The sequence below is a fragment of the Phycodurus eques genome, chromosome 1, assembly GCF_024500275.1.
Source record: "Phycodurus eques isolate BA_2022a chromosome 1, UOR_Pequ_1.1, whole genome shotgun sequence".
Classification (NCBI taxonomy): domain Eukaryota; kingdom Metazoa; phylum Chordata; class Actinopteri; order Syngnathiformes; family Syngnathidae; genus Phycodurus; species Phycodurus eques.
In genome coordinates, this window is record NC_084525.1 from 32,207,811 (window position 1) to 32,230,056 (window position 22,246).

Here is a 22,246-nt window from a genome sequence, read left to right on the forward strand (position 1 = left end):
TCTCAGTAATATTTGTAATAGTAAAGAACTGTGTTGCAGACAATGCAGGGTATTCCTTCCTTTGTTTTACTGCAAACTTAGAAGAGATTTCTGACACAGATTCAATGAAGTAGTTGTTAAAAGCATCAGCCATCACTTGAGGTTCCGTCAGGATGTTTCCATTTAATTTAATTTGTATTAGTTTTGTTATTTTGTGTATTACCCAATAGTTTTTTAATATAATTCCAGGTTATTTTTGAATTTCCCTTCGCACTATTCAATGCAGTAATGAAAAAGTCAGCTTTAGATTTTCTTATTTCTTTCACTACCCTATTTCTCAGTGAAATAAAGTGGTGTCTATTGTATCCTGTTTTGACCGACAATGTCAAGGAATGATCGCGTTCTTTCATCAGTTTCAGAATAAATGTGTTTAACCAAGGAAGGCCATTCTTTCTAGCTTTTAGTTTAATTATCCGTGTAAATTGTATAATAATTTCTTGTATTTTGTTGGCAAATTTAGAACAATCCTCATCTAAATTTTTACCAGCAAGTAATACATCCCAGTTTACTTCTTGGATAGAATCTTGGAAATTTTGTTGTTCATGTTTTGGTATCCTATTGGATTCAGTGGTGGCCAAGGGTTTGAGGCGCTTTTTATTTAATTTTCTGACCATTATTAGATTGTGATCAGACAATCCTGTGAGCATATTGTATGGCTTCAAGATCCTTTCTGGCCTATTAGTAAAAGCTAGATCAATCTGAGTTCGGGTGGAGTTTGTAATTCTCGTAGGGCCATTAATTACCTGAGTCATATCCATATCATCCATAACCCTTTTACATTTTTTCCTAACTTTGTTAACTTCCCAATTAACATTTAGGTCACCCATTATTATCACCTCTTTTGCAAGATTGAGTTGTTTCAGTAAAATTTCCAGCTTTTCATAAAAAGCGGCATTTGATGAGGGAGGCCTATAAATAACTACAAGACAAAGTGACAAAGAAACAGTTAGTCCAAGAAATTCTAATCCATTCTCATCTGTAACATGTATTTCATTACAATTAAAAGTGTCCTTGGCATAAATCATAACACCTCCTCCCTTAGAACCCTGTCTGTCGTTTCTAAACATTTTATAACCAGGTACAGATAGTATTGGTGAGGGTGAAGATTCATGGAGCCATGTCTCAGATAGGCAGAGGAAGTCAATATTTGAGTCAGTGAGAAGGTGATTGACCTGATCACTTTTTGTTAAAATGCTTCGTATATTTAAGTGTGCACAAATAATGCCTTTTGGTTTACGTGTTGAGTCCCATATTAATTTAGAGTTATTAACTGTTTGGAACACCCTGCATTTCCGGTGCTTTAGTATTGCGGGGTTTGGAAGCCCCGTTTCTTTTATTGGCAATGTTTGCATATAGCTTTACGCTGCCAGCTTCCGCATCAGCCGGCAGTGGGGGAGGCCCAGCCGGCAGTGGTGGAGGTACAGCTAGCAGAGGTAGAAGCCCAGCTAGCAGAGGCAGAGGCCCAGCCAGAAGAGGCGGAAGCCCAGCCAGCAGAGGTGGAGTCCCAGCTAGCAGTGATGGAGGCCCAACTAGCAGTGGTGTTGGCCCAGGTGGCAGTGGTAGAGGCCCAGCCGGCAATGGTGGAGGCCCAGCTCGCAGTGGTGGAGGCCCAACTAGCAGTGGTGGACGCCCAACTAGCAGTGGTGTTGGCCCAGGTGGCAGTGGTAGAGGCCCAGCAAGCAGAGGTGGAGGCCTAGCTAGCAATGATGTTAGCTGATCTAGCATTGGTGTTAGCCCGGCTGCTCGAGGTAAAGGCCCAGTTGGCAGTGATGTTGGCCCAGGTAGCAGAGGTGGAGGCCCAGCTAGCAGTGGCCCAGGGTTTAGTTCAACATCACCAGCCAAAAGAAGTATCAGCAAGAGATTAAAAACACCCAGGAGTGGTTTGCCTGTGACAGCCTGTTCCTGCTCACCTGGGGGTGGCCTAGCATGGCCATAGTCCAGTACCCTTGTGAATAGCATGTGCTGACTCCATCTGGCTGGATACAAGGTTAGAGTGCCCCTTTTTCTTGGACATGTTGAACTTAGCAGAAGATAGAGGGTTATCCAAACAGCAAAGGAATACGTTGATAGCATAATCCATGGTCCTATTTGATCTTTGGATGACTTTTTAAGCAAACGCACAGGACCTGCCAAACTGTGTGGCTGCACCCCGGCAGCCATCTTGTTTTTTTTTTTTTTCATAGGGCTGCATTATGAACATGACATCTGCATTTACAAAAAAGAACAATAAAATTTAAAAAAATGTAAACAAGGTATGAAAAACACTGGTGGCACGGTGCCGGTTGGTTAGCACATCTGCCTCACAGTTCTGAGGTCCTGGTTTAAAATCCAGCCTTCCTGTGTGGAGTTTGCATGCTCTCCCCATGCCTGCGTGGGTTTTCTCCGGGTACTCCGGTTTCCTCCCACATTCCAAAAACATACATGGTAGGCTAATTGAAGACTCTAAATTGCCTGTAAGTGTGAATGTGAGTTTAAATGATTGTTTGCTCTATGACTGGCTTGCAACCAGTTCTGGGTGTACCCCACCTCTCGCCCGCTGTCAGCTGGAATAGGCTCCGGCATTTTTGTAGAAAATGGATGGATGGATGAAAAACACTTCTCCGCTTATTATTAAAAAATATTCAAATGAAAAAGAGTAATGCGTGGATATTCTTGTCCTGCATGGTAACATTCTTACACACACTGTGAAAACGAGTTCCTGTGCACCATTCTTAACCTTGAAACATCATATGTCGGTACCGCCGATGACGCCTGTAAGTTTTCCCTACCTGTCTGCAACCCACTTATGGGGACACAGCCACCAATTGAGAATCACTGCTATAGAGCATTGACAATATGCCCCTCTTTGCACCAAACTGTACTTATATTTGTACTGGCATTATGTCTTCAGATTTAGCTCTCACCATTAAACAAGCTGCTAGAGGTAAGTTTCAATCTTTCCTAGTCAGATGTGAAATGTAACGGTGCAAAGTGTTAAGTCACATTGATCCCTGGGCGAAGAGTACAATACATGTGCCAGCTTAATTTACATCTACTTTCGGTAAATAAAGAGCATGGCCAAATAATTAGCTGTTTTTTGAATAAATATAAAATAGAATAAATCCTGGTCAGAGAGCCTACTCCTATGCTAAACAAGGATGTACCTGTACAGCGATGGAGTATTCAAAATATGCCTGCACAAGAACAGAATTATAGCAGCCTGTGCGAGTATGCAGCACAGATCTGCAGCAGAGCCAATATGACAGAGCCCTTCAAGTCCGTGGAAACTTAATGTGAACAGAAGGGTAGAAATTCTCCACCGGGGACCCAGTCTCTGCATCTCGCCTAGAAGCAGAAAATAAATCACAACAAGTACCACCTTTCTGTGCCGTCAGACTACAGCTTGCCATATGACTAAGCATGATGTCCTCCCTGCTTGGGATTCTGATGCGGTGTTTTGCAGATGCTGCAGTGTTGGAGTGTGAAATTGGTTTATACAATACTGGGAGGGCCTTGTTTGTGACACCTCTGTAATGGACACCACAACGGTTTATTCTTCCCCCATCTTCCTCTTTTAGATCATATAGCATTCTCTTGCATACTGTATTTCAGTAGAGGCTGAACATACGGTATATAATAAACACTATCATTCATTAATATTTATACACTGTACATTACTCCGCCAATATTGGGGATATTCGGCTTTGGCGTAAAATTTCAGGATGGACCGAAAATGTACTATAACCTTTACAGGTGAACTGAATTTGACCTTCTCTAAACATTTGAATGCACATCTGTTCAATGTTTCAGGATCTTTTGCACAACTTGCTGTTAACTAACAGTATGTGTTAGATCCATGAATGGACCCATACACTTCCATGGACAGCCACTTGTTTTCCTTTCTGTGACTCTTCCAGTCTCTCTGTATTTCTATTGCAACCTTCTGATGACGGTACCAGTCCCCTTGAGAGGAGTTGGACTCTTTTCCACTCTGGAGTTGTCCACGGTAAGAGGCACCAAGCAGGTGTGGGTATTCTTATTGCCCCACGGCTTGGTGCCTGTACGTTGGGGTTCGCCCCAGTAGACGAGAGGGTAACCTCCCTATGCCTTTAGGTGGGGGAATGGTCCTTACTGTTATTTGTGCCTATGCACCAAACAGCAGGTGAGAGTACCCACGCTTTCTCGAATCCTTGGAGGGGGTGCTGGAGAGTGGCCCTTCTGGGGACTCCCTTGTTCTGCTGGGGGACTTCAATGCTCACGTGGGCAATGAAGGATCTGAACTTGAATGGTCCTTTGTTGTTGGACTGTTCTGTGCTAGTCATGGAGTGTCCAGAACAAAGACAATGTTCAAACATAAGGGTGTCCATACGTGCACTTGGAACCAGGACATCCGAGGCTGTACCTGGTACTGTATTGGCTCCGATGGTGGGGGATGATGCTGGTTCGACCTGGCAGACCTAAACGTATTATTAGGGTCTGCTGGGAACGTCTGGCAGAGTCCCCTGTCAGAAGGAGCTTCAGCTCCTACCTCCGGCAGAACTTTTCCCACGTCTTAGTGTTGGCATTGGACATTGAGTCCGAGTGGAGTATCTTCCACGTCTCCATTGTTAAGGCAGTTGACCAGAGTTGTGGCCGTAACGTGGTTGGTGCCTGTCGTGGCAGCAACTCCCGAATCTGTTGGTGGACACCAGCGGTGAGGGATGCCGTCAAGCTGAAAAAGGAGTCGTATCGGGCCTTTTTGGCTTGTAGGACCCCTAAGGGAGCTGATGGGTACCAGCTGGCCAAGCAGAATGCAGCTTTGGTGGTCGCTGACTCGGGCGTGAGAAGAGTTCAGTGAGCCCATGGAGAAAGACTTCCAAACGGCTTAGAGGAAATGCTGGTCCACCATCCAGCGTCTTAGGAGGGTAAAGCAGTGCACAATCAACACTGTATAGTGGGGACGGGGTGCTGCTGACTTCAACTTGGGACACTGTGAGTCTGTGGGACGAATACTTCAAAGACCTCCTCAATTCCACTGACACGCCTACTGATGACGAAGCAGAGTCTGGGGACTTTGAGCCAGGTTCTCCTATCGCTGGGTTTAAGGTCTCCAAGGTGGTTAAAAAGCACCTAGGTGGCAGGGCCCCGGGGGTTGATTCTTAAAGGCTCTGGATGTTGTGGGGCTGTCCTGGCTGACACGTCTCTGCAAAATCGCGTGGACATTGGGGACAGTGCCTCTGGATTGGCAGACCGGGATGGTGGTCCCCCCCTTTTACAGAATGGTGACCGACCGGATGGTCTGTTCCAACTACAGGTCTCTCACACTCCTCGCCCTCCCTAGTCAAGTCTATTCTGGGGTTCTGGAGAGGAGGGTCCGTCAGGACGTGAAATCTCAGATTCAGGAGGACAAGTGTGGTTTTCATCCTGGCTGTGGACCAGCTCTACACCCTTATTAGGGTCCTCGAGGGTGCATGGGAGTTCACTGAACCAGTCTACATCATCTTTGTGGACTTGGAGAAGGTGTTTGACCATGTTTCACGGGGGTTCCTGTGGAGGGTGAACCGGGATTATGGGGTACAGGACATCTTAATCAGGGCTGTTCGGTCCCTGTATGACCTTTGTCAGAGTTTGGTACGCATTGCAGGTAGCAAATTGGATTTGTTTCCAGTGAGGGTTGGACTGCGAAGGCTGCCCTTTGTCACCGATTCTGTTACCTTACTGGAGAGAATTTCTAGGTTCAGCCAAGGTATTGAGGGGGTCTGGTTTGGTGACCTCAGCATTGCGTGTCTGCTTTTTGGAGATGTGGTTCTGTTGGCTTCATCAAGCTGTAATCTTCAACTCTCGCTGGAGCAGTTCGCAGCAGAGTATGAAGCGGCTGGGATGAAAATCAGAACCTCCAAATCTGAGACCATGGTCCTCAGTCGGAAAAGGGTGGAGTGCCCTCTCTGGGTTGAAGAAGAGATCATGCCTGGAGTTGTTCAAGTATCTATGGGTCTTGTCAAGTGAGGGAATAATGGAGCGGGAGAACGACAGGCGGATCGGTGCAGCTTCTGCAGTGATGTGGACTCTATAACGGTCTGTCATGGTAAAGAAGGACCTGAGATGAAAGGTGAAGGTCTCGATATACCGGTTGATCTACGTTCCGACCCTCACCTATGGTCACGAGCTGTGGGTCAGGACCGAAAGAACGAGATCACGGATACAAGTAGCCGAAATGAGTTTCCACCGCAGGGTGTCTGGGCTCTCCCTAAGAGATAGGATAAGAAGCTCAGTCAACCTGGTAGGGGCTCAGAGCCGATCCGCTGCTCCTCTGCAACGAGAGGAGCCAGATGAGGTGGGTTGGACACCTGGTTAGGATTCCCCCTGGACACCTCCCTGATGAGGTGTTCCGGGCATGTCCCACTGGGAGGAGGCTCAGCGGATGACCCAGAACACACTGGAGAGACTATGTCTGCCGCGACCCGATCCCAGATAAGTGAAGTAAATGGATGGATGGCTGGAACCTGTCAAGCAACAAGTGGCTAGGCAAATGTGTGACACGACCAGGAAACATAGTCCAATCCCACTATGAATCTAATTATGCTGATCAATGTTGCTTGGACTACCCAAAAAGTAGTAAATAGTAATAGTAGTAAATTTTATCACATAAATTTATTGTGCTGTCTGTGTGATTCATTCATTCATTCATTGTGTGAAGACAAATTGGAAATGAAATAACACACATCAGAGTGCATGACTTCAGATATATAGCCTACTTGTTTTGTGCACACCATTTTTTTTTTTTTTTTACATTACAATACCAGAACGCTAACTCACCTCCACGAAGTACCAGCACGTTGACCTCACTGCCTACAGGCAAGTCTTTGAGGATGTCCACCACCTGTGAGTGACTCAATGTCTGCACATTCTGTCTGTTGATCTCTTTGATGACGTCACCCTTCAGCAAACCATGGCACCACTGTGCATCTAAAATCATCTTAACTTTTTGACCCAGTGGGCAGTCAGCAATGGCAAAGCCAAAACCTCCAGGGCCTTTCAATAAAGGCACACTTATGAGCTCAGGCTGAAGCAAGGTGGCATCTGAGCCCTCCTGGTTGTGGGCATGAATAGGGTGGTGATGGTGCAACTGGTGGTGTTGATGATGCGAATGGTGTTGGTGGTGACGCCCTCCGTTAGTCATTGGTGGTACTGCAGCAGTCTGCCTGGGGAGGGTTCCTCCTTCCTGGACCTTGTTTTTGGGGTCCTGAGGCGTGGAAGAGGCGGGAGAAGAGCACATGTCCTTGGACGCATCCTCACCACTGCCGGAGTCCTCAGGTAGCGGGTAACCACGGCACAGGACTATGTCCACATACTGGTTGATGGGGATGGATTGGAACATCTGCACCACATCAGCATGTGTCTTCCCAAGCACACATGTCCTATTGATGTCAACAATCACGTCGCCTGGAAGAGCAAATAATCATATTTCAATGTTTTTAAAGAAATGGTGAGAGAGCGCTCTAGAAGAGATCACATACATAGTAAACACATACAGTGGCTGAAATATTTAACACGTCACCATTTTTCTCACTAAATATATTTCCAAAGGTGCTCTTGACATGACATTTTCACCAGATGTTGGGAACAACCTAAGTAATCCATACATACAACGAAGGTAGAACAAATGAGATCAGAAATTAAATTGTGTGTAATAATGTGAAATGACATAGGGGAAAACTATTTAACAGATGAAGAAAGGGAGGTGCAAAAAGGCATGGAACGCCAAGACAACACCAAAAATCTATCAATAATGAAACAGCAATCCAGCCCCTTGTCAGTGCAAATGAATATCAGTTGGTTCAGTCTTAAGTGATAGCCTACAAAAAGGTCTCATTGCCAAGGTTTGAGTCAAGACATCTCATGATTTGGTAAGAGTAAAGCGCTGTCACAAGTCCATCGCAAACTATCCATCTTGCCATCCATTTTCTGTACCGTTTATCCTAATCTGGGTCCCGCGGGCGTGCTGGAGCCTATCCCAGCTATTTTTTGGGGCGAGAGGCGGGCTACACCCTGAACCGGTTGCTAGCCAATCGCAGGGCACATATAAATAAACAACCATTCGCACTCACATTCACACCTACGGACAATTTAGAGTCTTCAATCAACTTACCACGCATGTTATTGGGATGTGGGAGGAAATTGGAGTACCCGGAGAAACCCCACGCAGGCACGGGGAGAAAATGCAAACTCTACACAGGCGAGGCCCGAATTTGAACCCTGGTCCTCAGAACTGTGAGGCAGATGCGTTAACCAGTCGTCCACTGTGCCCCCCCATCACAAATTAATTGTTGCAAAACATAACAACGGCATTGGTTACAGGCGCACGTCTAAGCTTCTAAACGTTCCAGTGAGCACGGTTGGGGCCATCATACGTAAACCATAGATTTGCCTTGATCAGGTGCTCCTCGCAAGATTTCTGACAGAGGAGTGCAAAGAATAATCAGAAGAGTTGTCCAAGAGCCAAGAACCATATGTGGAGAGCTTAAAAAAAACCTGGAGTTATCAGGTACTGTTGTCACAAGGTAAACAGTGAGTAATGCACTCCGCCGCCATGGCTTGAATGCATGCTCTTCACACAAGACCCCATTGCTGAAAATAAAGCATGTCAAAGCTCATTTAAAGTTTGCTGAGCAACATTTGGACAAGCCAGTTAAAAACTGGAAGAATATAGTCTGGTCGGATGAGAGCACAATTGAACACTTTGGATGCCATAATGCACACCACGTTTGGAGGAGAAATGGCAAATGACCTCACCCTAAAAACACCATACCAACAGTGAAGTTCGGAGGTGGGAACATGATGGTGTGGGGCTGCTTTTCAACAAATGGTAATGGTAAACTTCACATTATTGAAGGAAGTATGAATGGGCAAATCTCAATTGGTTTCAAAGAAAAAAAACATAAAGCTGCTAGACTGGCCAGCCAATCACTTGAATCCAATCGAAAATCTATGGAAAGAAATTAAATTCAAGGTCCATAAAAGAAGCCCACGGAACCTTCAAGATTTGAAGACTGCTAGTGTGGAGGAATGGGCCACAATCACACCAGAACAATTCATGCAACTAGTTTTCCCATATAGGAGGAGTCTTGAAGCGGTTATTGCAAACAAAGGCTTTTGTACAAAGTATTAAATCAATATCAGTTGGTATGATCAATACTTTTTCCTTGTGCCATTTCACATTATTCATTCATTCATTCATCTTCCGTTCCGCTTATCCTCACTAGGGTCGCAGGCGTGCTGGAGCCTATCCCAGCTAACTTCGGGCGAGAGGCGGGGTTTACCCGGAACTGGTCGCCAGCCAATCACAGGGCAAATATCAACAAACAACCATTTGCACTCACATACACAGCTATGGGCAATTTAGAGTTTTCAATTATCCTACCATGCATGTTTTTGGGATGTGGGAGGAAACCGGAGTGTCCGGAGAAAACCCATGCAGGCACGGGGAGAACATGCAAACTCCACACAGGCGGGGCCAGGATTTGAACCCCGGTCCTCAGAACTGTGAGGCAGATGTGCTAACCAGTCTTCCACCGTGCCGCCCATTTCACATTATTACACAACTTAATTTCTGAGTTTATTTGTTCTCCTTTCTTTGTATGTATGGATTACTTGGGTTGTTCACAACATCTGGTGAAAATGTCATGTCAATAGCACCTTTGGAAATATATTTAGTGAGAGAAATTGTGCATTGTTAAATACTTATTTCAGCTGCTGTATTGTATACCTGGTTGTAAAATGAGGTCGGAAGGACCTGGCTGTCGAATAAGTCGACAAATAGGTCTGGAGTGCCAGCTAAATTGCTGACCGACACACTTGTCTCAACCTGGCCACACAATAAATACTCTTTCCTGAAAAACAGATCAGATTTTCCTCATCAGAGCAGGTTCTACAGCCCCAGTGGTCCGCAATGAACTCCACCAAGAAGAAAAGGAGGGAAAAGGGAACTTTTCAGTGTCTTGAAAATTATTTTATTTTAAAAACAATGACATAAGTAATGTCAAAACCACGGGTGGGGGGACGAGTCCTGACTGTTGTTTGTGCCTATGCACCAAACAGCAGTTCAGAGTACCCACTCTTTTTGGAGTCCTTGGAGGGGGTGCTGGAGAGCGCTCCCACTGGGGACTCCATCGTTCTGCTGGGGGACTTCAATGCTCACGTGGGCAATGACAGTGAGACCTGGAAGGGCGTGATTGGGAGGAACGCCCCCCCCCGATCAGAACCTGAGCGGTGTTCTGTTATTGGACTTCTGTGCTCGTCACGGATTGTCCATAACGAACACTTTGTTCAAGCATAAGGGTGTCCACACGTGCACTTGGCACCAGGACACCCTAGGTCGCAGTTCGATGATAGACTTGGACACTCGGGTAAAGAGAGGGGCGGAGCTGTCAACTGATCACCACCTGGTGGTGAGTTGGCTCCGATGGTGGGGGAAGATGCCAGTCCAATGTTACAGGCCCAAACGTATTGTGAGGGTCTGCTGGAAATGTCTGGCGGAATCCCCTGTCAGAAGGAGTTTCAACTCCCACCTCCGACAGAACTTTTCTCATGTTCCGGGGGAGGCGGAGGACATCAAGTCTGAGTGGATCATGTTCCGCGCCTCCATTGCTGAGGCGGCTGACCGGAGCTGTGGCCGTAAAGTGCTCGGTGCCTGTCGTGGCGGCAATCCTTGAACCTGTTGGTGGACACCAACGGTGAGGGATGCCGTACAGCTGAAGGAGTCCTATCGGGCCTTTTTGGCATGTGGGACTCCTGAGGCAGCTGATGCGTACCGGCTGGCCAAGCGGAATGCAGCTTTGGTGGTCGCTGAAGCAAAAACTCGGGCATGGGAGGAGTTCGGTGAGGCCATGGAGAAAGACTTCCGGACGGCTTCGAGGAAATTCCGGTCCACCATCCGGCGTCTCAGGAGGGGGAAGCAGTGCACTATCAACACTGTGTATAGTGGGGATGGGGCGCTGCTGACCTCGACTCGGGACGTTGTGAGCCGGTGGGGAGAATACTTCGAAGACCTCCTCAATTCCACCATGAGGGAGCAGAGTCTGGGTTTTCTGAGGCGGGCTCTCCTATCTCCTATCACCTCTCCGAGGTGGTTAAAAAGCTCCTCGGTGGCAAAGCCCTGGGGGTGGATGAGATTCGCCCGGAGTTCCTCAAGGCTCTGGATGTTGTAGGGCTGTCCTGGTTGATACGCCTCTGCAACAACGCGTGGACATCGGGGACAGTGCCTCTGGATTGGCAGAGTGGGGTGGTGGTCCCCCTTTTTAAGAAGGGGTACCGGAGGGTATGTTCCAACTACAGGGGGATCAAACTCCTCAGCCTCCCTGGTAAGGTCTATTCAGGGGTGCTGGAGAGGAGGGTCCGTCGGGAAGTTGAATTCAGGACGAGCAGTGTGGTTTTCGTCCTGGCCGTAGAACAGTGGACCAGCTCCACACCTTTGGCAGGGTCCTCGAGGATGCATGGAAGTTCGCCCAACCAGTCTACATGTGTTTTGTGGACTTGGAGAAGGCGTTCGACCGTGTCCCTCCGGGGGCCCTGTGGGGGGGTGCTTCGGGAGTATGGGGTACCGACCCCCTGATACGGGCTGTTCGGTCCCTGTACGACCGGAGTCAGAGTTTGGTCCGCATATCCGGCAGTAAGTCGGACTCGTTTCCGGTGAGGGTTGGAGTCCGCCAAGGCTGCCCTTTGTCACCGATTCTGTTCATAACTTTTATGGACAGAATTTCTAGGCGCAGCCGAGGCATAGAGGGGGTCCGGTTTGGTGGCCTCAGGATTGCATCTCTGCTTTTTGCTGATGATGTGGTTCTGTTGGCTTCACCAAGCCGTGACCTCCAACTTTCAATGGAGCAGCGCCTGGGATGAGAATCAGCACCTTCAAATCTGAGACCATGGTCCTCAGTTGGAAAAGGGTGGCGTGCCCTCTCCAGGTCGGGAATGAGATCCTGCCCCAAGTGGAGGAGTTGAAGTATCTTGGGGTCTTGTTCACGAGTGAGGGAAGAATGGAACGGGAGATTGACAGGCGGATCGGTGCAGCGTCTGCAGTGATGCGGACTTTGTATCGGTCCGTTGTGGTAAAGAAGGAGCTAAGCCGAAAGGCGAAGCTCTCGATTTACCGGTCGATCTACGTTCCTACCCTCACCTATGGTCACGAGCTGTGGGTCGTGACCGAAAGAACAAGATCCAGGATACAAGCGGCCGAAATGAGTTTCCTCCGCAGGGTGTCCGGGCTCTCCCTTAGAGATAGGGTGAGAAGCTCGCTCATCCGGGAGGATCTCAGAGTAGAGCCGCTGCTCCTTCACATCGAGAGGAGCCAGATGAGGTGGCTGGGGCATCTGATTCGGATGCCTCCCGGACGCCTCCCCGGTGAGGTGTTCCGGGCACGTCCCACCGGGAGGAGACCCCGGGACAACCCAGGACACGCTGGAGAGACTACGTCCTTCGGCTGGCCTGGGAACGCCTCGGGATCCCCCTGGAAGAGCTGGATGAAGTGGCTGAGGAGAGGGAAGTCTGCGGGTCCCTGCTAAAGCTACTGCCCCCACGACCTGACCTCGGATAAGCGGTAGAAAATGGACGGATGGATGGACATAAGTAATAATGATAATATTCTTAACACACAAAGACAGGCTTGTCATCCTTAAGCTTAAAAAAAACCACACAGCTTTGCAGGCGGAATACATTTCCCACATACAGTATAGCTGATGACAAAATGCAGGAGGAGTAAACCATGAACCTCGCATGGAATTTATTGACAGAAATGTCCTCTGCTTAGATCTGCTCTATACATGCAATGCGACTTTCATGGCAAAGAGACAGTTCTGCAATCCACCCCCCATGTTTGTTTGTGTGTACTCAGCAGGGCTTGACACAAACAGTTTTGCACACCAGCCACTGTGGCTAGTGACTTCCCAGAGTCACTAGCCATTCTGCATTTTTATTAGCTGCAATTTTCTTTGTTGGATAATTTGGTTTAAAATGAATAAGGTTCTCTGGTTTCCTCCCACATTCCAAAAACATGCAAGATATATCCATTGAAGACTCTAATTTGCCCATAGGTGTGAATGTGAGTGTGAATGGTTGTTTGTTTTTACAGTATATATGCCCTATGATTGGCTGGCGACCAGTTCAGGGTGTGCCCTGCCTCTCGCCCAAAGTCAGCTGAGATAGGCTCCAGCACACCCTAATGTGACCCATCAGGAGGATAAGTGGTACAGAGAATGGATGATTAAAACTAGATTAAATAACCACTCATATTTACTAGATATTGAAAAGTTCCACTTGTAGCCACTGGGTATTTGCAAATAACTATAAAGTAAATATTGAAGCAAACATGAAAAAAACTTGACTTTTTTGTGTGTGTAATTTTTCCAAACATGCATCAGGTTATTTGACTTAATACTTAGTACTAGGACGTTTAGATTTTTATTATTAAGGGAGAAAAAAAATCCATTCCTACATGGCCCTGTGTAAAAAGGTGATTGAACTTTTTAAGGTCATGGCATAGCATCTCAATAGGATTCAGGACCTTGACTAGACCACTCCAAAGTCTTCATTTTGTTTTTCTTCAGCCATTCAGAGGTGGACTTGTTGGTGTGTTTTGGATCCTGTGTGTCCTGCTGCAGAACCCAAGTTCGTTTGAGCTTGAGGTCACGAACAGATGAACGGGCATTCTCCTTCAGGATTTTTTGGTCGACAGCAGAATTCATGGTTCAATTTATCACAGGGAGTCTTCCAGGTCCTGAAGCAACAAGACAGCCCCAGACCATCGCACTAACACCACCATATTTTACTGTTGGTATGATGCTCTTTTTCACACAGGGCCATGTAGGTTTGGATTTTTTTTTCTCCCTTCATAGCAAAAAGCTTCATGTAAAAACTGTATTTTGTGTTTACTTCTGTAGTCTCGGAATATTTTAAAAATGTGTTTGATGATGGGAAATATTTAAGTGTGACAAACATGCCAAAAAAAAAAAAGAAATCAGGAAGGGGTCCAACACTTTTTCACACCACCATATCTTTGGTTAGTTCGCAAAGATGTAAATTACACAACAAAAAAAAAAGTCTGAAACAGTCTCGCAAAAAAGAAAAACAACAAAAAAAAACCATGCACTTGATGCATGAAGTGTTCGTGTGTGCGCGCGCGCATGTGTGGGGACTCAAGGAGGAGGGGGAGGAGGAGGAGCCAGGCAGAGCGGATGAGAGACAGACCGTAGTAAAGCGGCAGAATCTGCGCGCAGGACAAACAAGTAAATACAATCCAACCCGCCAAAGTGGTTAGTGGGAGTGACTGTACTATGCGCCACAGTGGAAACGGACCCGCTAATAGCGGCTTGGCGGGCGTCAGAGTCGAGCCCTGGTTCTCAGGGTATATAAAGGTGCATTATGAATGCAAATGCTGATACCAAGCTGAGCGTCAGAGTGGCATACCGACTGTCTATATGACAAATTACAGAAGGTACCATTTGTGGACCAATATAAAAAAGAATATTTAACTGTGCTAAAAGCCTCTTCCATCAGACAAAATCAGTTGGATTTACAGTATAATGCTTTGAAAAGTAAATGTTTGACAACCAGATGATCATTGTGACTGGTAGATAGGTATATGACAGTACAGGTAGTAGCAGTTCTTTTTTTTCAATGATGGGCTGTAATCCCTGAAAGGTCAAGGAAGACTGCGTTCCAATTTTAACCATTAGAGTGCTGGCTAGAACCTCATACATGGACTTCAGCTACAGTGGGTATGAAAGTATTCAGACGCCCTTAAATGTTTCATATTGCAGCCATTTGCCAAAATCATTTAAATTAATTGTTTTCCTCATTAATCAACACACAGAAATTAGAAATTTTTGCAGATTTATTAAAAAAGAAAAACTGAAATATCACACAGCCATAAGTATTCAGACCCTTTGCTGTGACACTCATATTTAACTCAGGTGCCGTCCATTTCTTCTGATAATCCTTAAAATGGTTCTACACCTTCATTGGAGTCCAGCTGTGTTTGATTATACTGATTGGACCTGATTAGGAAAGCCACACACCAGTCTATGTAAGACCTTACAGCTCACAGTGCATGTCAGAGCAAATGAGAATCATGAGGTCAAAGGAACTGCCTGAAGAGCTCAGAGACAGAATTCACAGACCTGGCCAAGGTTACAAAAAAAATTCTGCTGCACTTAAGGTATCTAAGAGCACAGTGGCCTCCATAATCCTTAAATTGAAAATGTTTGGGAAGACCAGAACCCTTCCTAGAGCTGGCCATCCGGCCAAACTGAGCAATCGGGGTAGAAGAGCCTTGGTGAGAGAGGTCAAGAAGAACCCAAAGATCACCGTGGCTGAGCTCCAGAGATCCTGTCGGGAGATGGGAGAAAGTTCTAGAAAGCCAACCAGCACTGCAGCCCTCCACCAGTCGGGGCATTATGGCAGAAATGCCCGACGGAAGCCTCTCCTCAGTGCAAGACACATGAAAGCCCGCATGGACTTTGCTTTAAAAAAACACCTGAAGGACTCCAAGATGGTGAGAAATAAGATTTTCGGGTCTGATGAGACCAAGATAGAACTTTTTGGCCTTAATTCTAAGCGGTATGTGTGGAGAAAACCAGGCACTGCTCATCACCTGTCCAACACAGTCCCAACAGTGAAGCATGGTGGTGGCAGCATCATGCTGTGGGGGTGTTTTTCAGCTGCTGGGACAGGGAGACCGGTTTCAATCGGAGAAAAGATGAATGCGGCCAAGTACAGGGATATCCTGGACGAAAACCTTCTCCAGAGTGCTCGGGACCTCAGACTGGGCCGAAGGTTCACCTTGCAACAAGACAATGACCCTAAGCACACAGCTAAAATAACGAAGGACTGGCTTCAGAACAACTCCGTGACTGTTCTTAAATGGCCCAGCCAGAACCCTGACTTACACACAATTGCGTAATCTGGAGAGACCTGAAAATGGCTGTCCACCAACGTTCACCATCCAACCTGACAGAACTGGAGGGGATCTACAAGGAGGAATGGCAGAGGATCCCCAAATGCAGGTGTGAAAAATTTGTTGCATCATTCCCAAAAAGACTCATGGCTGTATTAGCTCAAAAGGGTGCTTCTACTAAATACTGAGCAAAGGGTCTGAATACTTATGGCTGTGTGATATTTACGTTTTTCTTTTTTAAGAAATCTGTAAAAATTTCAACAATTCCGTTTTTTTTTCAGTGAATATGGGCTGCTGTGTTTACATTAATGAGGGAACAATTAAGTTAAATGATTTTAGCAAATGGCTGCAATATAACAAAGAGTGAAAAATGTAAGGGGGTCTGAATACTTTCCGTACCCACTGTACCTCAATCAGCTTGTTTTAGATATACATAATCCAAAACCAATGGGACTTTTGCTCAGTAGAGAAATAACCTTTGAACCTCTTAATACGGTCTGATGAAATCTGGCAGACAAGGAACTGCACCTACTGGTCTGTCTTTCCTCAGTTACTTTTGTATCAGATCATACAAATTAAAACATTTAAATATCTTGCACACATATGAAGAAAAATAATCCTTGAGAGTACTAAAACAACTAGGTTGGAAGTTAGCACTTTAAAGAGTCTTGTACCTTTCTTCACCTAGCCTCTAGTCTCTTTGACTTTTCCCTCAAGATACTAAAGTGTCGTACAGGGACCCTTACCAGATGCAATTTTCTTGTCATGTGCAGCAGGCCCATCAGGAAGGACATTTTTGACCTGAAGAAACTCGTCTGGACGGTCTCCTCCGATAATGGTGAAGCCGAAGCCCTGGGGGCTTTTTCGAAGTGCAGTCTGGTAGATGGAGCCTTGTAGCTTAGACGGGTCTCGTGTGAAGCGTCGGACTCCGTGATCGGGCTCATCTGTTGCAGGGACAAAGGTATAAGAAATGTAATTTACAGAAAACATTCGTAGGTTTCTGCTCGACACAGGCAGAACTACTTTTACGGAGTTAAAAGTCTACTCTCATTGAGGAGCTACGGAACTGCAGTCTGGTCTGGCTGCCTACAACAACTCCGACCCCCACTCCTGCATCGCGCCCACAGTGGACGTGCCGACGAACGGCGAAGGAGGAAGCAGAAGCGAGGGAAGCGTGTGTGTGTGTGTGTGTGTGTGTGTGTGTGTGTGTATATATATATATATATATATATATATATATATATATATATATATATATATAAATATATATATATTCTCAGGACTATATTGATTGCAGTCAGTACGGTCACTAAAATGCAGTCAGTACGGTCACTAAAATGATTCATTCGTTTCAACGAATCGTTCATGAACAAAACAACGTAAAGGGTGGTGGGGTGTGTGTGGTACACCCAAATCATGTTTACATGGTGATAATTAAGCTGTGAACCCCTGAGGGACAGTCTGACGTCTCGGGGGTGAACTAATTATGCAAAATGTCAGACAGGATTGTCAGCGCTATAATTATGATGGAGTGCAGTGTGGGCTCCTCTCTCGCTCTCTCTGTTTTGTCTGCTAGGTCAGATTGGCTGTCCTGTCAGAACACAGTTTAGAAGCCACTTCACACACATCCACAAGCTCATTAGTTATTATTCATTCTCATTAACAAGGGCGTAAAGGTGGAGATGGTGTGTTGAAGCAGAGGTTGGCAGCACATAAATGAAGGCTGTTTCATCCACAGACTACAGAGATCCTCAGCTGTGGTAGGTCGAAAATACCACAGCTACTTGAATACTGATGCCCTTGTGTTTCATGTGCACAGAAAATAGTAAATATTCTCACTCGCATGTGTATGAACACACATCACTGATCACTTAAGGCAGCAAACGCTGAAAAGATAATGTAAATCATATAGCTTTAGTAAATGCACTTTTTAAAATTTTTACTTTTAACTGCTGTGACTCTGAATTATGGGGGACCTCAGAGCCCTCAGAATTTCATATCTGCCTGCCAAAATGAGTTTCGTCGCCCAGTGCAACTCAGCTTGATTATGCAAATTGATTACCATTGCTTCAAAGGGTAGTGGTTTATAAGCAGCCTTTCAACTCATAAAACATCTCAGTAGGAGGGATGAGATGTGGACAGGCCAGTCCTTGATGCTACAGTACAGAAATGCCAGGAACACGTCATTCATTTGCACATTACAAACAACAGTATTTCTGCAGTGCGTTTTAGAGGGCTCACCTGAGGCCGTGGCCATTGTTGAGGACACTGCAGAGGGCATCTCGACGCTAACCTTCCTCTTTGCTTCAAGCACTGGATTCTCAAACTGAGTTTTCTGGTTGATGTGGCTGCAAGAGGGTTAATATAGAATACTTAATAGGAGAACTAATTGTTACATAGAAGTTTACTTTGCACAATTGCAAAATGTTTCATCCTCTTTGTCCCCGTTGAGGCATCATTTAGTTGATGTTGTTATATAGAGTGTTTAAATGTATTATGTCCATGAAGTGCTTTTAATGCTGACTTTTTTTCCTCATAATCTCTCGACCTTTTAGCATTTGGAACAAGAATGAGGATTTTTAAACAGAATACACCTTTTCGTACACACATTTGAGCCGGCTCACTGGGCTTCTCTGAGAAGTCAGTATGACAAGAAAGTCAGGCATGACAATCAACCTTTAAAACTACATTTTCTGTTAAGGAATTTAAGTACAAATGTATACAGACATCCTAATGAAAAAAATAACATGCTTCACTTTTTATGTGTGTGTAAGAGAGTTAGTTTGAAAATTCCCAAATAACAATAGGAATAATCACATTTGAGCATATATAAATGGTTTGTTATCCATTACAGAAACACAAAACATATTTTGGTAATTACCAGTGCTGTTTCTGTCGGGCAGCTGACCCTTAAATGGCAGTCTAATACATTTGTTTAGCACTGTATGTACACTTGCCTCCTAAAGTAATGGAATAGTGGGGTCAATTCCTCTGTTTTTGCTGTAGACTGAAAACTATTTTGACATCAAAATATGAATATGAGGCAAGAAAGTACCGTAATATTACAGCTTTTATACAGAATATTTTGATTTGGCCCTAATACAAAACTTAGAAGACAGCACCTTTGGTTTGAATCCATCAATTTTTCATGCAAGCAAAAGTATTTGTAAATGTGACTGACAGATGTGCTTTGTTGGGAAGGTATATCCTATGATACGGATTATTAAAACAATACATAGCAGTAATGACAAAGTGGCCCATAATCAACTGTTAGTGACATCAGCAACAACCTCTTGAGGACAGGGGGGAAGGCACCTTGGGACAAAGTTCTATGGACTAATGAGACAAAGACTAACCTTTACCAATTTAATTGGAAAGAAGAGCAAGAAGGGATGTGCTCGTGATCCCAATGCGAGAAAAAGTAAAACTGAGCCTTTTGCGAGAACATGCCAAGACTGTTCGCAAAAGTAAAATAGTGCGTTAACAAGTTAGGTTTTCTTTGAAGATTTTGTGCGTATGCCGATGTGCTCGTAAACCGGATAATTCTTAACCCGAGCTTCCACTGTAAATACAAAGTCTTATTCATGCTAATCTATGTATTTGAAATTTACCAGTTCCAAGACATTTTTTTAACCTATAAATTTGGTGTTCAGTTCCAAATAATGCTGTCTCCTAAGTTGTGCATCAGATGACATGTTGAGCTTGTCTCATATTTATCTTGTGATGTTAGCGAAAATGAAGGAATTGGCCTCATTTTTACAATACTTTTTGAGGGGAGTGTTTTTGCTTGTGATGCCAACTTGTGATTTACCTTCTTCAGCTGAATCACCGCATCTAACTAAACAATCTCACGTAGAAAAAACAACGACACGAACGCATTATCACCTGAGTGTTGGAGCAGTAGTGGCTTGAAAAATAAAATAAAATAAATCATGCTGCACTTTTTTACTGTGCGTGACTCACATATTGCTACCCTCTGAGTGAAGGTCCCCACTTTGCTATTCTTACACCTGCATCACTGCAACTCATGTTCGGAAAATCATGAGACGTCACATACTTGGCCAGACAACGAGGCAAAGACATGGGAGATACAGCCTCTCGTTGACCTTCTTGTATAAACAGAGGCACTGATCCTCCCCCTACGCCTCTTTGTCCGCAGTAATGGGAGCAAAATGAAACATTGAGCTCCATTTGTACTCTTGATCAGAAAGGAATCTCCCTGTTGTTTCCCATGCAGGGCCCCAACACTTTGTCTGTTGTATCTGCTGCTTTGAGGGGCTGTGGGAAACTGGAGAATGTGTCTTCTCTTAACATCATATCACATCACATCATCCACATCTACTGTAACCCATCTGGTGTAAAATATGATCGACGCTACTGTTTGAGTCTATTCACCACCATCTTCAACTCCCCCCTCTGGGTGCCTCTGTCACTCAAACAGGAGACGTTTACTCACTCTACATAATAGGTGCCATACTGGGGGTCCTCGATCCTCTCCCAACCGTAGGGCAACTCTAGGGGAAGGAAAACGAGAGAAAATCACAACTGAGGACTTCATGGACTATAGTGTGTTTTAAAAATCAACAATATGTTCACCTTGAGGATAAATTGCTTATTTTATTTGCTGTGTTCGCAAATGACAGATGAGGCGTGGAGTGATAGGAGAGAGAAATGCTGAGTTGTTACAGCTAGAAGAATAATAGCCTTTGTTTCAGGAGGTGTGTACGTGAGCCTCATCTCAAGTTCCAGCTACTGTGTTACAAACAAATGCAAGAGCCCTTGGAGGAATTGCCTTGTGTTAGATATGATGCTGATGAGCGCGCTACATGTACTCCGCAAGCCTTCAGGGAGAGCAGATACACCCTGTTAACACTCTTGTTCGTTGTTCATATGCTGTCAGTGCAGTGTTGCCAATTCGCCAGTAAGGAAAGCAGCAATTGGCTATCTTAAACGTTCGTAGAGGTTTTGAAACGATGGCATGTCTTCTCTTGCATGCTATTTATATTACATATTTTTATTTCCTAAATCCACAATTGCTGCTGAAACGATGCAAATTTCCCCATTGTGGGAATAATAAAGGTTATCTAATATAGTATAACAAATATTTATTCAAAATATACTTTTAACCTGCCCACGTTCTGAAGCGACGTGCAGTGACGTACTAATTAATTTCCGGTTCAGACGCAGTGTCCTGTGTGGCCGTGTATTATTTTATATTTATGTCCCTAAAAACATATTAATTGGGATGTTATTTTGTTGCTCAAAGTTGGTTACTCTCAGCGAAAACGCGGTTCCAGCCAGACCTATGTGACAAGTGTGTTGTTTCACCAAATCACTTATTTCGTTTTATGTTTTGCGACTGCTTGTAACGATAGCTTAGCAAATAGCACGGCTTTGACATCATCTTTGCTTATCCACTCCTTGTCATCCCTTTGTGACACTTCCATCGTATGAAGTATAGCTTATTTGCTACCATGGAGGTGATGATCAGTGACTTACAATGCGTTGACGCTGGACGCAAAGGGAACTTTTGCCTCCGTGGCTTGGCAACCGGGGGGCGTAATAAAAGACCGTGGACCAAGCAGCTGTTCAATGTGGACGCGCTGGTAATGTGCGCTGAATTATTATTTTTTCCAATATCTGAAAAAAATCTGTGTTACGGCCGTAATGAGTCAGCGTTCAGTGATTTCTTTAACAAAATACGGACTTTCAGTAACGTTTGGCAGCTCTGACTTCAGGAATGTCACCATCCAAGTGAAGTGAAAAAAAAAAAATGGAGCAAAAGGCACAGATGTGCACACGCAGGTGAATGGACTGGCTTCTGACGTCGCTCACTAGGCCACACCCCTTAAAGGCACACAGCCAACACACAAATACTACAGTACATACAGTAATGACACTACTCTTCTTTACATTCTCTTTCCTTATGTTATACAATACAGTTCACATTTTCTTTCAATTAGGAACACTGATTTGATACATAAGTAAACTGAGTTAGGAGCTTGGTCACAGAATCAATTAAATTCCCAAGTCAAGGTACCACTGTAAAGCATTATTTAGGAGAGAGGAATAATGTTTCAGGAAATACAAAAAGTCAGAACCAGTACAAGGAGGGAAGGGGCTGTAGGTTTCCGACTGGAAGGCGTAAAGTTGTTGAATGTTGTTGGTGTCTGAATACTCTGAAAATAGACTTGCTAAGATGGCAATATTGTGTCAGTTGGCCAGCATCCCCTTTCAAAAAGGAAAGGGAGTGACTCGATTGGAGCCAGTATGAAATCTGAAGCTATCTGCCAAATAATGTCT

General features: G+C 45.0%; 1 protein-coding gene across 5 annotated transcripts in view; it reads right to left on the reverse strand.

Annotated features, from left to right (window-relative positions):
• The window catches only part of LOC133408972 (membrane-associated guanylate kinase, WW and PDZ domain-containing protein 3-like), a 144,475-nt gene that overhangs the window by 15,311 nt on the left and 106,918 nt on the right, over positions 1–22,246 (reverse strand). For all 5 annotated transcript variants that reach the window (XM_061688414.1, XM_061688439.1, XM_061688423.1 and 2 more), the window contains 4 exons: positions 20,400–20,457; positions 18,185–18,291; positions 16,690–16,887; positions 6,814–7,440 (listed from right to left, as the gene is read on the reverse strand). In XM_061688414.1, the coding sequence (XP_061544398.1) occupies positions 6,814–7,440; positions 16,690–16,887; positions 18,185–18,291; positions 20,400–20,457 (990 nt within the window). The remainder of the gene's footprint in view (positions 1–6,813; positions 7,441–16,689; positions 16,888–18,184; positions 18,292–20,399; positions 20,458–22,246) is intronic.